The 14,871-nt window shown below is 30.1% G+C and overlaps 1 protein-coding gene across 1 annotated transcript; it reads left to right on the top strand.

The window, feature by feature from the left end:
• Positions 1-5,421: 5,421 nt before the first annotated feature.
• LOC104108938 (heavy metal-associated isoprenylated plant protein 6-like) lies at positions 5,422-7,697 on the top strand. Its single transcript, XM_009618092.4, has 5 exons — positions 5,422-5,575; positions 5,670-5,820; positions 6,155-6,390; positions 6,550-6,637; positions 6,992-7,697. Exons 1-5 carry the CDS (start codon positions 5,567-5,569, stop codon positions 7,480-7,482), a joined length of 975 nt encoding a protein of 324 aa, XP_009616387.1. The 5' UTR covers positions 5,422-5,566; the 3' UTR covers positions 7,483-7,697.
• Positions 7,698-14,871: the final 7,174 nt, after the last annotated feature.

The raw sequence follows: 14,871 nt of genomic DNA, 5'->3' as shown, positions 1-14,871 counted from the left end.
ACTTAGTTGAGTTTTAAAGCTCTATTTCCCATTTTAATCCATTTTTCACATAAAAGCTTTCCGAAAAATTGTTCGGACTGCGCACGCAAGTCGAGAAATGATAAATGGTACTTTTCGAGGTTTTAGAACGCAGACTTACTAATTAAATTTAAAGATGATATTTTTTGTCATTACAAATAGATTGTTTTATGGGAAGAGGGAATCTCGGTTGGGATTTGATTGGGCCGAGCTAGGATTATATTATGGAATGTAAAAAATTTATGCTATGTTTGTTAATTGATTAATGCTACTAGAATCTTGTAAAAAGACTTTAAATCCTGGCCAATTGTGTTTTTTCCTCGTTTGAATTAGTAGAAAGTGCAACAATTTGATCGGCAAAATTAACATTTGTACACATTTATTTTGAATGAATGATCTAGTTGGATAGCATATTAATATTTGGATTCAGTACCGGTCTTCAAGGGTCATGAATAAGATCACTTTACCCTTAATCAGAGATTTAGGATTCGAACCTTATGAATGAATTTTTTTTTGATATAATGAGCGCAACCGGCATGAATCCGGATTACTTGGAGACTGAAATAAGTATGAATACCGGGTAAAAAAAAACAAAAAAGAATTTTTGTATAAGAATTTCATATTTTTATTAATCTCTTGGAGACACCGCCATAAGCTAGATTATGAGAGTATTGAAATCCAGTTCCACTAGCTTGATCCTTATCCTGCAGAAACCCCTTCAGAAAGTTCACCAATTATTTGTACTGAATAACACATAAAATGTACTTTTGAACAAATGAATTTCAAATATTGACAAATCTTAAAATCAAAATCGTGCTGAATCAGAAATACTGTTCCAACAAGTTTCATTTTCCTCAAGTAAGATAACTATTGACGGAAAATTTTGAAGTAATTAGTTACTACTACTATTTATAGATTTCATGGAGAATTTTTAACAACTTTAGAGGTTATTTGTAATTAGTGGCGGACTCATGATTTTGTACAAGCGGGTTCAATTAAAAAAGTTCATAACTAATATAAGCCGTATAAGACACGAGAAACAAGTTTTTTTGTCATTACTGCTCACAACGTGATCTCGTAATAAAGTCCACTTAAAGTCGGTGCTATATATTCTAAACAAATGTTTTCTTATTTTAATTTCAAAATCTAATTTTACCTAATTTATTGAACTTTAACAAAAAAAGATTTGACCAATTTTAGAATTTATTAACTCTTAAGAAATTTGATCGATTATAAAATCTTTTTAGCATTTATAAGTAACAAGTTATTATTTGCAAAAGAAGACAATAAGAAAAGAGTAACAAATTAAATTAAATTAACACCAATAATCAAAGAAAGAGAGCTTATACACTAAAAAAATTAAATTTAAAAAAACGAAAAGAATTTCAACATAAACTAAATTAAATTAAACTAACAAATGACAAATAATTTCAACAAATATATTTGCAAGTCTTAGCAAATTTTATGAAAGGGGGAACTAAAATTACCTTCCGGAGTAGACTAAACTTCAATATAATTTCTATTGAATTTATGTAAAGAAAATAAACTATAAAATAAAATAAAGAAAACGGTAAAATATATACTACAAGAAAAATAATTTGATTTGATTGCAAAGATAATTATATTAGGCTATGCTGCTATCTTTATGGGTTTGTTTCCTTTTCTGATTCTTGTTGCAATTTGTACCAAAAAAAATAAATAAAGTAGGCTCAAAACATGAAAAGGATTCAAACACACGACCTAACCAATACTTTAAACCCGCTCGATCACTTTTGCAAGAGCAAAACTTCTATCAAGTGGGTTCAAATATAATTTCTATACAAAATTTATCTTGCTTTAGCCGTAATTTATATATATAGTATTATTTTTTGACGAAACGAGTTCAGTTGAACCCACTTATCACCACGTGGATCCGCCTCTGACTGTAACAATAACAAAACTATTTGAGTAGGAACTTATCACCTGAAAATATATATATATTATGATGTTTTGTCAATTAGACTATAAACTGTTAATCAAAGTTCTCGAGTTCGAACTCTACAAATGAAAAAATTATGATAAGAAACATTTCCCCTACTATGGCTTTTATGCGACGCGAACTCAAATTAATTAGCCCCAATGGGAATAACAATCTAATGTCAAGAGGAATACTTAAAAATAAAATAAAAAAATAGACCCCTTTTTAGTGGTACGCGACGATCTTAAAAACAAATATCAGGCATAATCAAATAAATTAAAAGGAAACAACTCAACTTGTAATATCGTACTATCTCACAGCTAAATAACATCGTGAAAGACAACGTTGGTGTTCCTTTGTAGGGAATGCAATGTCGGATCCGTACAGATCTAACGTTTTCAAGGAAGTTTCCTTTAGTATTTTTTTTCTCTCAAGAAAAGCGCATGTTTAATGAGACTATGAGAGGAAACTTCGTTTCTCCTGTCCTTATCTATTCCTCATTTATCCATCATTTCCAACAGCCAAATTAGTATTATTTCAATTCAATTCTTGCTTGGGAACTCCCATCCTCCTCCTCATCCTACTACTACAACTTAACTAATCCTCTGGGGTCCCAAAAGAAATAACGTAAAATTCATAGGGTTCTATACCCATTTTCAATAAAAGTTCCTATCATACTCTCGGTCATTACTTTTTGGATCGAATAATTTGGCCAGATATTATTCGAAATTGAGTAATTTTACCCTCTTTTTGGTCTAATTGCTCCTTTTTAGGAAAATGTTTCGTATTTTTTCTAATAAAATTTCAACTCTGATAGTAATTTTAACCATAATCGAAAGTTAAGGGAAAAGTTTGAATTTGTTTCTTTAAAGAATATGGACAAGTGGAGTTCACTCATTTTCCGTTGGAGTTACCCTAATGGCAAAAGTAAATACAACTTGATAACCGCAAAGATATATGTAGATCAAAAGTTATAATACGGAGAAAATTAAAAAATTGAGCAATTTTATACTCTCTCTGTTTCAATTTATGTTAACCTATTTTCTTTTTAGTCCGTGCCAAAAAGAATGACCTTTTTCCTTATTTGGAAACAATTTATCTTTATGCAATGATTTATAGCCACACAAAATATATATGCTTCATTCTATACCACAAGTTCAAAAGTCTTATCTCTTTTTTTTAAACTCCGTGCTCAGGATTCACATAAATTGAAACGGAGGGAGTATAATGTAGCAGAAAATTTAGATCTTTTCCGTAGTCAACCACTTTAACATTTCTAGTTTGGTGATGTTAGACATTCGACATGATTGCATGAAACATTTTAGTGGTAAAAAAACATGTTTTTTTATTTCTTTAGCAGCCAAAATGCTCATTATGCCATTGCCTTTCTTAGCTGACTTGCTTTTTTGATTATTGATCATAGTAACCAATGACTTTACCCTCAGCCATTGAACCAGGCTACTTAACTTTAGTTACGTATCGCTGACGCATTAACAATCTGTTAAAATCAAATCTTTTATCTATGATTAACCAAAGGGTGTGAAGCCACGTGGCATATCAATCGACTATGTTCACGGAATCTAGCTACTAGATAAAGTAAAAGGATTAATTAAGGACAAGCGGGTAAAATGGTAAGTACTCTTTCATCCTTAATCAAATATCTCGGATTTGAGCGAGTCTCTTTGCTAGAGGGTGCTTTAACCCTCAATGTGAGATTTTTCGGTTTCGGCCCCAATGCGAGTTAAACACCGTATTTAGTCGGCCCCAATTCTTAAAAAATTTCATAATTTTATCTTTTAACGTATTATTTCAAGTTTGAACTTAATATTCTTGAATGGTAAATAAATTTTATAACCCAGAAATGTAGTAATCAAACAAAGTTCAAATCAATACTAATGCTAACAAAAGAAATTCTATTCAACACTAGGAGTAGTGACGATAGTGTTGGATATCTATTTTTTAATTTTATATTGGTTTATAATGAAAATGCATAACTTCATTTTTTTTATAATGAAAATGCATAACTTAATTTTTTTCTTCTTTAGTGCTTAGTTATGTAATTAATAGTACTTATTAGCTATACTTATTTTAGCATGACCTATAATATTTTTTGATTATGTTAATTTTTATTATGGCTTATTAATTAGCAATATTTGATTTATGCTATTTTATTATCGTTGTTATTGAATATTTTAGTATAATGCTACTATGACTTATTCCATATCATTATGTTATTTTATTGAAAAATACATTATATAGTTGTATCTTACTAGGACTAAAGAAATATTTAGAGCACAAATTACATATTTGGTGCTATGAAGGCGTTACCAAAAACAAATTCGAAAACCCGAAAAAAGCAAAAAATTCAAGAAAAATCGAGATTGAAAAACTCGACTTTGTTGGTTTGATTTGGTTTATAGATTTTAAAATTCGATACTATTGATTTGGTTTGATAATTGAAAAATTCGACTCAACCTGACCTATGTACACCCTTACTGATGTCAATTAATCATAAAATACAAACTAAACAACAATTTGTATTTTCACTCGCGATCTCTCACTCATACAAATCAATACTATTGTACAATGGATAATACAGGTATAAATATATTCATTCCGTTCCTTTCAAGTTAATTAATTGTGATTTGACTCTTGGCATTTTGACATCTATGGTCTTTTTCTTTGCCTTCTAAAGCTTAGCTGTATGTTTCTGATATTTTCAATCCAATGATTTAAAACTATACCTTTTGAAATGGCTATCAGCATATAGATAGCCACTTCTACTGTTCACTCTAATTATATTAGAAGAAGAAAATGCATAATAGTTATACTAAGGAAAAGAATTTTTAGAATATGATCTCGCGTATTAGAACTTAAGAGTTTTATATAGGAAATTTATTAAGAAATGATTCCATTAATCAAGATAAAAAAGGAGATATAATAACATGTTATTTACATTTTCATATGATAAGCAAAAACTCCATTGGCATCACAAATAATCCGACGTATTAGTTCTTGCATAATTTACCTGTGAACCCAAAAATGGCCCTTAAATCAATATACAAATTTGGTTCAACATTACTAGTAGTAGAGTTCTTAGTTTTGCTTATTCTCATGTAACTTATAATGTTAATTACACGTGTTAAATAAATTGATAGTATGATACTCTCTCGTTTCACCTTTAGTTATTTATTTTTTACGGTGCACTTCCTTTAATTAAAAAAAATATTTTTAGTATAGTAGCCAGAGAACAGGTGAAGTATAATTAATTATAAGCCATATATTAATTTGGTTATCCTACAAATTAATTAAGTTAGAATGAAAATAGGTCTAGAATATTAGGGATAGGAATAGAAAAAAGGGAAGGTGAAGAGAAAGGTAGTAGTCAAAGTTGGCTGGTTTGTCACGAAAGCAGTCAGCAGAAGTAATGAAACCGTCTTCTTTGTATCCACTCTGGCAGTCAGTTTCCTTTTCCTACATACATCCATATCTTCACACCAATTCTCTATATATTCTTCCATTTGCCTCCTTTTTCTCTCTTCAAACTTCAAACCATTCCATTTAATTCGTGTCATTTATCCTCTCAAACAAATGGGCGAGGTAATTCATTAATTCCATCTTTCATTTCCCCTATTTGCAATTTCTTTTTCTTGTACTACTTAAACTTAATTTTCTTCTAATTTTTGGGTTTCAGAAAAAAGAAGAAACCAAAGTTAAAGGAGCAGAGAAGAAGAATGAAGGCGGAGAGAAGAAGGGTGATAACACTGCCACCATAGTGTTAAAGCTCGATTTGCATTGTGAAGGTTGTGCCAAGAAAGTCAGACGTTTCATTCGCCACTCCGAAGGTAATTAATTAATTAATTAATTTGTCTGGTTTAGTGTTTGGTTTCACACGATTAAGACTTTGACTTTAAGCTTCTAAATTTTAAGATTCTGGTTTCTTAAATTTGCCGGAACATGTACTTTTCGGAATTCTCAAGGAACCATCATTGTTAGTTTCGAATTTGACGATCGAATACATAGCTTTCAGTAATATATGTGTATATATAAAACCAGCAGTCTGCTTAGCAGTGATCTTTTTATTTATTTTCCAAAGGCAATTTTTAATTTGATTTAATCACTAGTTTAAGGTAGAGTTTTAGTTTTGGGCTAAATGAGTTTGTGGTGATTTAAATGAAGGTGTGGAAGACGTGAAATCGGACTGTGAAAGTGGAAAATTGACAGTGAAAGGGAATGTGGACCCCTCATGGCTCCGGGAAAGGGTGGAGATCAAGACCAAAAAGAAGGTGGAGCTGATATCATCGCCGCCGAAAAAGGACGGCGGCAGTGGCGGCGCCGGTGGAGATAAAAAATCTAATGACAAAACTGAGAAAAAGACAGAGGACAAGAAGGACGAGGAGAAGAAACCTAAAGAGGTAAAAACTAAAAAACCTTGTGTAACGTACACCTCTTCATTTTCGTTGCTAAATTAATCCTCAAGTAATTAATGTTCTGAAATTAATTAATTCTTGGAGTAGATTAATTGAATTATGACTAATTTGTTTCTTTTTATTATTTTTTGTGTGGTTTTTTAGCCTCAAGTAAGCACTGTGGTGTTGAAGATTCGGATGCACTGTGACGGGTGTGCACATAAAACAAAACGAATTATAAAAAAGATTAAAGGTAAGATACACTGAATCGCTTTGATAAGCTTATTATGGATATTTTTGTTAATTATCGTGTATCTTGCAACCATCTTCTCAATTCCCAAATATTTATATTTGAATCCCAATATAATGATTCCCTTCTCGTGAGATTATTATTATTATTGTTCCTAGTTGCAGAGGTAGATCTATAATTTTAAACTTATTTATATTTACTATTTGTTGTAATTTTAATAAATTTTTATATATAATTTATTTATCGCGTCAAGATTTTTAGATTAAGATGAACTTGATGAACTCGGTATTTCTAGGCCATATCCTCCCTCCTTTAATGGTTGACTATGTGCTTATTATTTACCTTTTTTTTGGACAGGGGTACAAGAGGTGACTATAGAATCAGAAAAAGATTTGGTCACGATAAAGGGGATAGTGGATATAAAGAAGCTAATTCCTTACTTAACAGATAAATTGAAGCAAAATGTTGAAGTTGTTACACCAAAGAAAGACGATAGTGGTGGTGAAAAGAAAGGCAAAGAGAGTGGCAATGACAAGAAGGAGAAAGAGAGTGCCGCCGCCGCCGAGAAAAAAGACGGCGAATCGAAAGAGAAGAAGACAGAAGTGATCAACAAAATGGAATACTATGGTTACAACTCAAATACATATTATGCAATGCCTATGCATAATCAAAGTCATATGAATCAAGATTATGGCTTGACAACGTACGATCCACGTTATGCTCATACAGGCTATGCGGTAGAGTATGCACACCAACCACAATATGCGCCACCACCTCCTCCACCAACGTATTTAAACGCACCGCAAATGTTCAGTGATGAAAATCCTAATGGTTGCACCATCATGTGAATGACACGAACTTTTAAGTAAAGTACGGAATGAGTCTTGTCTACGAAGTAGAGCGACATTAGTGACCTCATTTTACTTGTTTCTGGCAAAGCTTCTAGCATTAAATAATAGGAATTCTAGCTCAGCTAAATTGTGAGTAAATCAAATACATAGAAGCTGAAAGTATAGATGTATGTGAAAGCGTTTATATGAGGATAGAGTTTCTTTTCAGGAAATTTTATTAGACTAGTTAGAAACGGCTAAACCACCGATGGTGGATTAGTAGGTGTTTATTTATTTTGACTTGTATGTCATTAATTAGTAGTTTACTTATAATATATTCAATTTTATTTTAAAGATTTATATAAATTTCTTTATTCTCTATGATTCGAACGAATAAATATAATCCTTGAGTTTTAATTTGTGGTTGGTAAGACAATACTTGGCGCATAAATTTCTTCAGACAATGTTTTATATATGTTTAATATCTTGTCCAATACAAAATTGGTTTGTTAGATTGGAACATAACTAAGGACATTAGAATATGCTAATATCTAGTCACTTCTGATTTGTACGGCATTGGTAGGTGAATTCATCTTCAAAATTACACAAAACTAAATGGAGAAGATAAGGATGGCCCTCAGGCCTAAATTCCCAAAAAAAAAAAAAAAAAAAAAAAGATGTGCTTAAATCTACCCCCAAGAATACAAATGCATGTAATGACTAATTAAGTTAATTACTAGTTTGGTCCAAGGTGGAGAGGGGCTTACTACTAATGGCCAAACTAACAAGTGAATGGTAGCATTACAGTGAGATCAGATCTATGAAATTTAATTTTAGAATGAAGAGATTTTAGGCATAACCAAAATTTAGCACCATAATAGAAGATGATAATGTAGTTTAATGTTTGAATATAAAGACAGCATCAAAGAACAGAGAGGAAGAAAGAATCCTTAGCTTGACCTTCCAATGTATCTGACGCAGCTCTGACTATATATGACTTGGCCATGTTTTTTGGCCTTTTATTTCAATTTAAAATAAAAATAAAACATTTAAATTTTACCTACTGATTTCAACAAATTCCTGGTTCAGCCATTCCGTTTATCGATAATTAAAATAGAACTTAAATGCTATTGGTGTTTATGACTTGAATGATTGCGTAATTTTCTTTTAACGTTGTCAATAAAAAAATGTTTGGAGAAAAAAAATCAGAGACTCAACATGAGAATGTGTTAGGATCGAGAATTCGGGTAGTGCGTAATTTAGCCAAACAAAGTTATAATGACAATAACAAATACAATGCAAGTTGATAATAATGACAATTAAAGCATATAGACACAAAATTTAACGTGGTTCGGTCAAGGTGACCTACGTTTACAAGCGGAGAAAAACAATTTCACTATAACAACCGGCACACAAAAGAGAGTACAAAATTAGAGATGAAACTCTAATAATACCAAAATATATCCATAGAGAATAATCTCGCTACAATCACTCACAAAGAAGAGGTTCACTCAAAGTGTTTCCCAACACTAACTCTATGGAATATAATAAAACTCTCTATTACAAGAATGCTCAAAATGAGTTTCTAATCAAAATATGGGATAATTCAAATGAAGTAAGATGACCTATATTTATAGGGCAAAGTTCTTGGTCCTTAAGTTTAAAAAAAAAAAAAGAATAAAAGAAAATACTTTTTTTCTTTGGCTCCAAGTTTGAATACTTTGGCTCCAAATTTGCTATGGACAAATTTAGGCCATATCTTACAAATCTCCACCTTGGCGTAAATTGGATGATATAGTTATTTTACTCCAGCTTCAAAAAAACCCCAATGAGCTTATGTCAAAATTTAATGTCATCAAAATCAGATAAGTTGTCTGATATCGAAACTGTAGTAGTGCCTATAACAGTCGATCCCAATAAAGTATACAATGAACCAGATTTGTGTGCTTTCTTGATCACAAGAGCACCTTGAAATATTTTCAGAACTCCACCTTCACCAATGAATTTGCACCCAAGAGATTCTAAAGTGCCCAAAGAGATGAGATTTTTTCTTCAACTCAGGAACATATCTAACATCGGTGAGAGTTCTCACCATATCATCGTGCATTTTCATTCGAATTGTACCTTTGCCAATAACATTACAAGTAGCATTGTTACCCAATTGGACAACTCCACCTTCAATTGAATCATACGTAGAAAACAAGTCCCTATTGTGACACATATGATACGAACAACCAAAATCTAAAATTCACTCATTGTCAGATTTGAAACTAGTTTCAGTAGCTAAAAATATAGTTCCCTCATCAATCTCATCAGTAGCTACACTAGCTTCGCCAGTGTCATCTTTGTGCTTAGTTTTTCTTTCCTTATGCTTTTCTTTATTCTTCAGCTTATAGCATTCGGAGATAATGTGACATTTCTTATGACAATAGCGACATTCTAAATTATTGTATCTGGATGTTGAGTTGGATTTACCTCTAACAAATAAGTCAACGTCCGCTTGAGTTCTACTAGTTTCCCTAGTAATATCACTATCTATCTGTTCTTTTGATTTTAAGATAAATTTAATATCCTTATAAGAGATATTATCTTTTGCATAAAGCATAGTATCTCTTATATGCTTAAAAGATGGGGGGTAGAGAACAAAGCAGTAATACAGCTTGATCCTCATCTTTAATTTCTGCGTCTATATGACTCAAATCCATAAGAATGGAATCAAAGGTGTCAAGATGAGAGAGAATAGAGGTACCTTCACCTATACGAATTGTATACAGCTTCTGCTTCACGAAAAGTCCATTTTCCACCATTCTCTTTATATACAAGGTTTTTTAATTTTTTCCACATGCCTTTGGCTGTGGTTTCTACAGAAACTTCACGTAAAACCTCATTTGAGAGATTTAAGATGATACCTGATTTTGCCTTTTTGTCTATGATAACAAACTCCTCGTCCGTCATTTTATCCGCCTTTTTCTCCTTTCCTTGCAACGCCAAGTCTAAGCCATCCAGAATTAGGATAGCTTCCATCTTTAATTGCCACATCCCGAGTTTGCACTTCGGTCAAATTTCTCAACATAAGTCTTTATTAGAGTCATATTGGCTACTTAAACTAACCTGGTTAGATCCGGCTCTGATACCAATTTGTTAGGATCGAAAATTCGGGTAGTGCAGAATTTAGCCAAACAAAGTTATAATGACAATAACAAAGATAATGCAAGTTAATAATAATGACAATTAAAGCATATAAAAGAGGCACATAATTTAACGTGGTTCGGTCAAGGTGACCCAAGTCCACAAGCGGAAAGCAGCAATTTCACTATAACAACCGGCACACAAAAGAGAGTACAAAATTAGAGATGAAACTCTAATCATACCAAAGTATATCCCAAGAGAATAACCTCGCTACAATCACTCACAAAGAAGAGGTTCAATCAAAGTATTTTTCAACACTAACTCTATGGAATATAATAAAATTATGTAGTACAAGAATACTCAAAATGAGTTTCGAATCAAAATATGGGAGGATTCAAATAAAGTAAGATGACCTATATTTATAGGGCAAAGTTCTTGGTCCCCAAGTAAAAAAAAAATAAATAAAAGAAAATACTTTTTTTCTTTGTCTTCAAACTAGAATTCTTTGGCTCCAAGTTTGCTATGGACAAATTTTGGTCATATCTTACAGGATGGTATGTTGAAATTCTCTACTAAGTGAGACTCATATATCTATACTATATTAAAAGCACGAAAACCTTTAGCGAAATGCCGTTCGTCTTTTTTGCCCTCTAAAAATAGAGTTCACACTAGACAAAATAGTCATTTAATAATTTTTCTTTTATTTAGGGATAGTAATGTAATTATTTACCTAATATTTAGGAGTTCAAAACCAACTAAATTTTGTTAATTAAATTCTTCCTTATTTGAACTATGTAAAAAGTCGTAAATATAAATTTTTCCCTTATTTGAATTATTATGTAAAGTAAATATAAAGTACACACATCCCAAAGAAATCTTATAATGCATAAATTATGTCCAGATATGCAGAATTATTCATGGAACTGCAAGCTTCGGCTAATATATCTGCCAAACTTGCTGATGTCGGAGAAAAAAATCAAACAAAATATGGAAAAGTTATTCTTTCTTATTAGCCAGTATAATATATAATTGTGAGTAAATTAGTTGTCCCACAAAATACACCCATATTTGCACAACCTTATTCCGCACAAATCATATCACAAATTTACTATAATAATTCAAAAAATGTAAGAATAATATTAGTTAACTTCAAATCCTAAATATTAGACAAAGTAATCCTAACAAGGGAGAATTATTTGAAAATACCTTTTTGGTTATTTTATTTTATTTGGAGCTCGACAAATAAATATTCTCAGAGAATAAAAATAATTGTTGACGTTAAAGAAACCTAACAAAAAATATAAATATTTAAGGTACCCAACAAATTAAAAATATGTACATTTAATTGCCATAGTCAAAATTAATTGACATACCAACTTTATACCTTTTGAAAAACTAAATTATTTCTTAAAAAAAAAAAACTTCAAAAAATTGTAGCATTATATATAAGATATTGTCTAACATTTAGTATTAACATGATAGTATTAACATAGTCCTTTCAGAACCCGTCAACTGCACGTAACTTCATTATAATTATAGATTATTACTTCTAGAGAAAGAAAATATATGATCATGCATCCAAATGTATGCATAGTTATATGCTTGGCAGAGAAAAAAGTTCTCTCCACAACACAAAAAGTGTAGATAAATCAAAATATCGCGCGTGAATTCTACTTTTGCGGTAGTTCTTTCTAATTTGTTGGAAATAATTTTTATATTATTTCTTATTGGTTAAATTAATAGAACAATTTGCATTTTCTCACTGAGAAAAAGGAAGACGTCTTCTATCAATTAGTTGATCTTGTTTGTGTCTTCTAGAACAAACTTCTCAAATAAAAATCACGGAAGAACTCTTAAATCTTCAAGGATTAAGTATTCTTACTAAAATTATAAACGAAACATGATAACTTGTAAAATTGAAATAATTATATAATAGAATTTATAATGTATTTAAGTTGAATATATATGGGGCATAAATAGTCCCTTCATAAGAGTTAGCTAAATAGGATTAATAATTACTTTTCAAATTTTACACTCCTTCACTTTTATTGTATAACTTAAGCATAAGTTTTAATAATATTTATATAATTTTTTTATATTTGAGATTAGGCACTATATTAAAAGTACGAAGACCCTTAGCGAAATGTCGTTCGCCTTTTTTACCCTTTAAAAATTAATTTCACACTAGATAAAATAGTCATTTCATTATTTCATATATTTAGGAATTTAAGATCAATTAAAAATTTTGGTTATAAGATCACTCCTTATTTAAACTCTGTAGAAACCCCTAATATTTAGGAATTCATAATCAATTAAGTTTTACATTATATAAATTATTTCCTTATTTGAAATACGAACATAAGTATAATTAATTTGTTTCACGTTAATTTTATTACTATTTAGGATATTAAAATCAACTTGACTTAATTTTACCTCATTACGGAAACAAGTTACGTACAAATATGTATTCACACTTTTTAAAAAGTTAAAGATAATTGTATATATAATATTCAAACTAATTAATCGAAGTCAAAATTCACCATCTTTGCAAACAGATATACGTAGATATACTATTAAATATTTTGTTCAAAAACGCTATCAACTAATTATTCAGAAATAGCATGCAATATAGTAGAGTGAAAGAAGAGATAGGATTTTTTTTACATATTTAATCAGATAAACTAACAAAACAAACTAAAGGGCATATTGCACGTTCATTTTACACTTAACTCAAATAATATCATAGTTTAGAAGTCCTTTTCTGTTACTCATAGTTTAACGTGTTTACATATTAGTTTTTTAAATTAAATTTCAATCGATTACATGTAAACATTTCGCCCACTTTCATTATCTTTTCGATTTTGAAGTCCTTTTCTTTGTCATATTTTAGCATGAGAGTAATATCTCTCATTTAGCTATCTAAATAGAAAGTATAATATGTTATTTCCTTTGCCATAAATAATTACTAACTAATTATATCATTAAGTTTGAGCCATGAAATTCCGAAAATATATGGCATGGACATGAAAACGTTATACTTTTGAACTTTAGATCACAATCTTTTGAACTCCTTTCCTTCTTATCCAGTCATTTTAGTGTTTAAGTTTTTCATATAGTTCCTTTATTTTATATGTTGCTTCTTAAAAATATAGAGTTAAAACATACTTCTTGTGACTATGTTTATATTAATTTGTTTGATACGTACAATATTTATATTATTACATTACAAAACATACTATTGATGTGATACATGTTATCTTGGGAATATTTTCTATGTTTAGATAAAGTACAAGCACATTAAAAATGTGAAATTTTTTATAAATAATTGCAAATTAAAAGGGTGTCAATTATACATGTTAATATTTTTCTTGCACATGTGGCATATATCCACTACATTGAAGATTAATGGAGCTAACATCACTGGAGCTAATCTCTTCCCAACATAAAATTGGTTAGACATTTTAACTCATACGACTAAAATAAAAATAATTCATATCAAAATATTTTTAAAAAAATAAACATGCAAAGTATTTTTGTACTAACTTATTTCTCATACAAATGTTTTTACAAATATTAAAAAATAATTTTTTTAAAAGCAAATCAGACTTACTTTTAAAATTTTCTAATTAAATGAAAACTAATTATGTAGATACAACAAAACAAAAAAAACAAATTTAAATATGTGGGAATTGGTTGAAAGAATAAATTGCAATCATAGTTAATTTTAACATGAGGTTCATATTTTTACTCCTCTAGAGTAGTATTAACTTAGTCTTTTGATCAGAACCCATCAACTGTAAGTAATTTCATTACAATTGTTATTGCGCATGGTTATATGCTTGGATAGACAAAGAAAGTTCTCTTCAAGATGAAAAAAATAGATTAATCAGATGCAATAGTTGTATTCTATTTTTGCATGATTTGTTCTTTTCTAATCTATAGGAAACAATTTATCCACTATTTCTTACTGATTGAAGAAATAGAACAATTAGTATTTTTTTTGCGAAAAAAGAAGAAGACGTCTTTTGCCAGTTAGTTGACCATTTTTGTGTCTTTTAGAGCGCGTCCAAACCCCGCCGATGATTAGTATTTAATTATCATTTTTAGGAACATGTAGTTTTTTGTTACTCCGTATTTTTTTTATAAAGCAAATACAACTTTTGAATATTATTTATGTTATTTTTAAAAAGTTATTCTTATCAATACGAGATACACGCGCAAAACGCGTACCTTACTACAAGTTGAATATAATTGTACGTAGGTTATTAAACGTGACTT

The sequence above is a fragment of the Nicotiana tomentosiformis genome, chromosome 2 (genome assembly GCF_000390325.3).
Source record: "Nicotiana tomentosiformis chromosome 2, ASM39032v3, whole genome shotgun sequence".
NCBI lineage: Eukaryota > Viridiplantae > Streptophyta > Magnoliopsida > Solanales > Solanaceae > Nicotiana > Nicotiana tomentosiformis.
The sequence above is the reverse complement of the archived record's forward strand: the minus strand, read 5'-3'. Positions and strand labels throughout refer to the sequence as shown.

Excerpts from the sequence above, each read along its gene's own strand:
- LOC104108938 (XM_009618092.4), top strand. Across the intron at positions 6,391-6,549 it reads AGGAGAAGAAACCTAAAGAG|CCTCAAGTAAGCACTGTGGT; the intron begins GTAAAAACTAAA and ends GTGGTTTTTTAG. Across the intron at positions 6,638-6,991 it reads AATTATAAAAAAGATTAAAG|GGGTACAAGAGGTGACTATA; the intron begins GTAAGATACACT and ends TTTTTTGGACAG.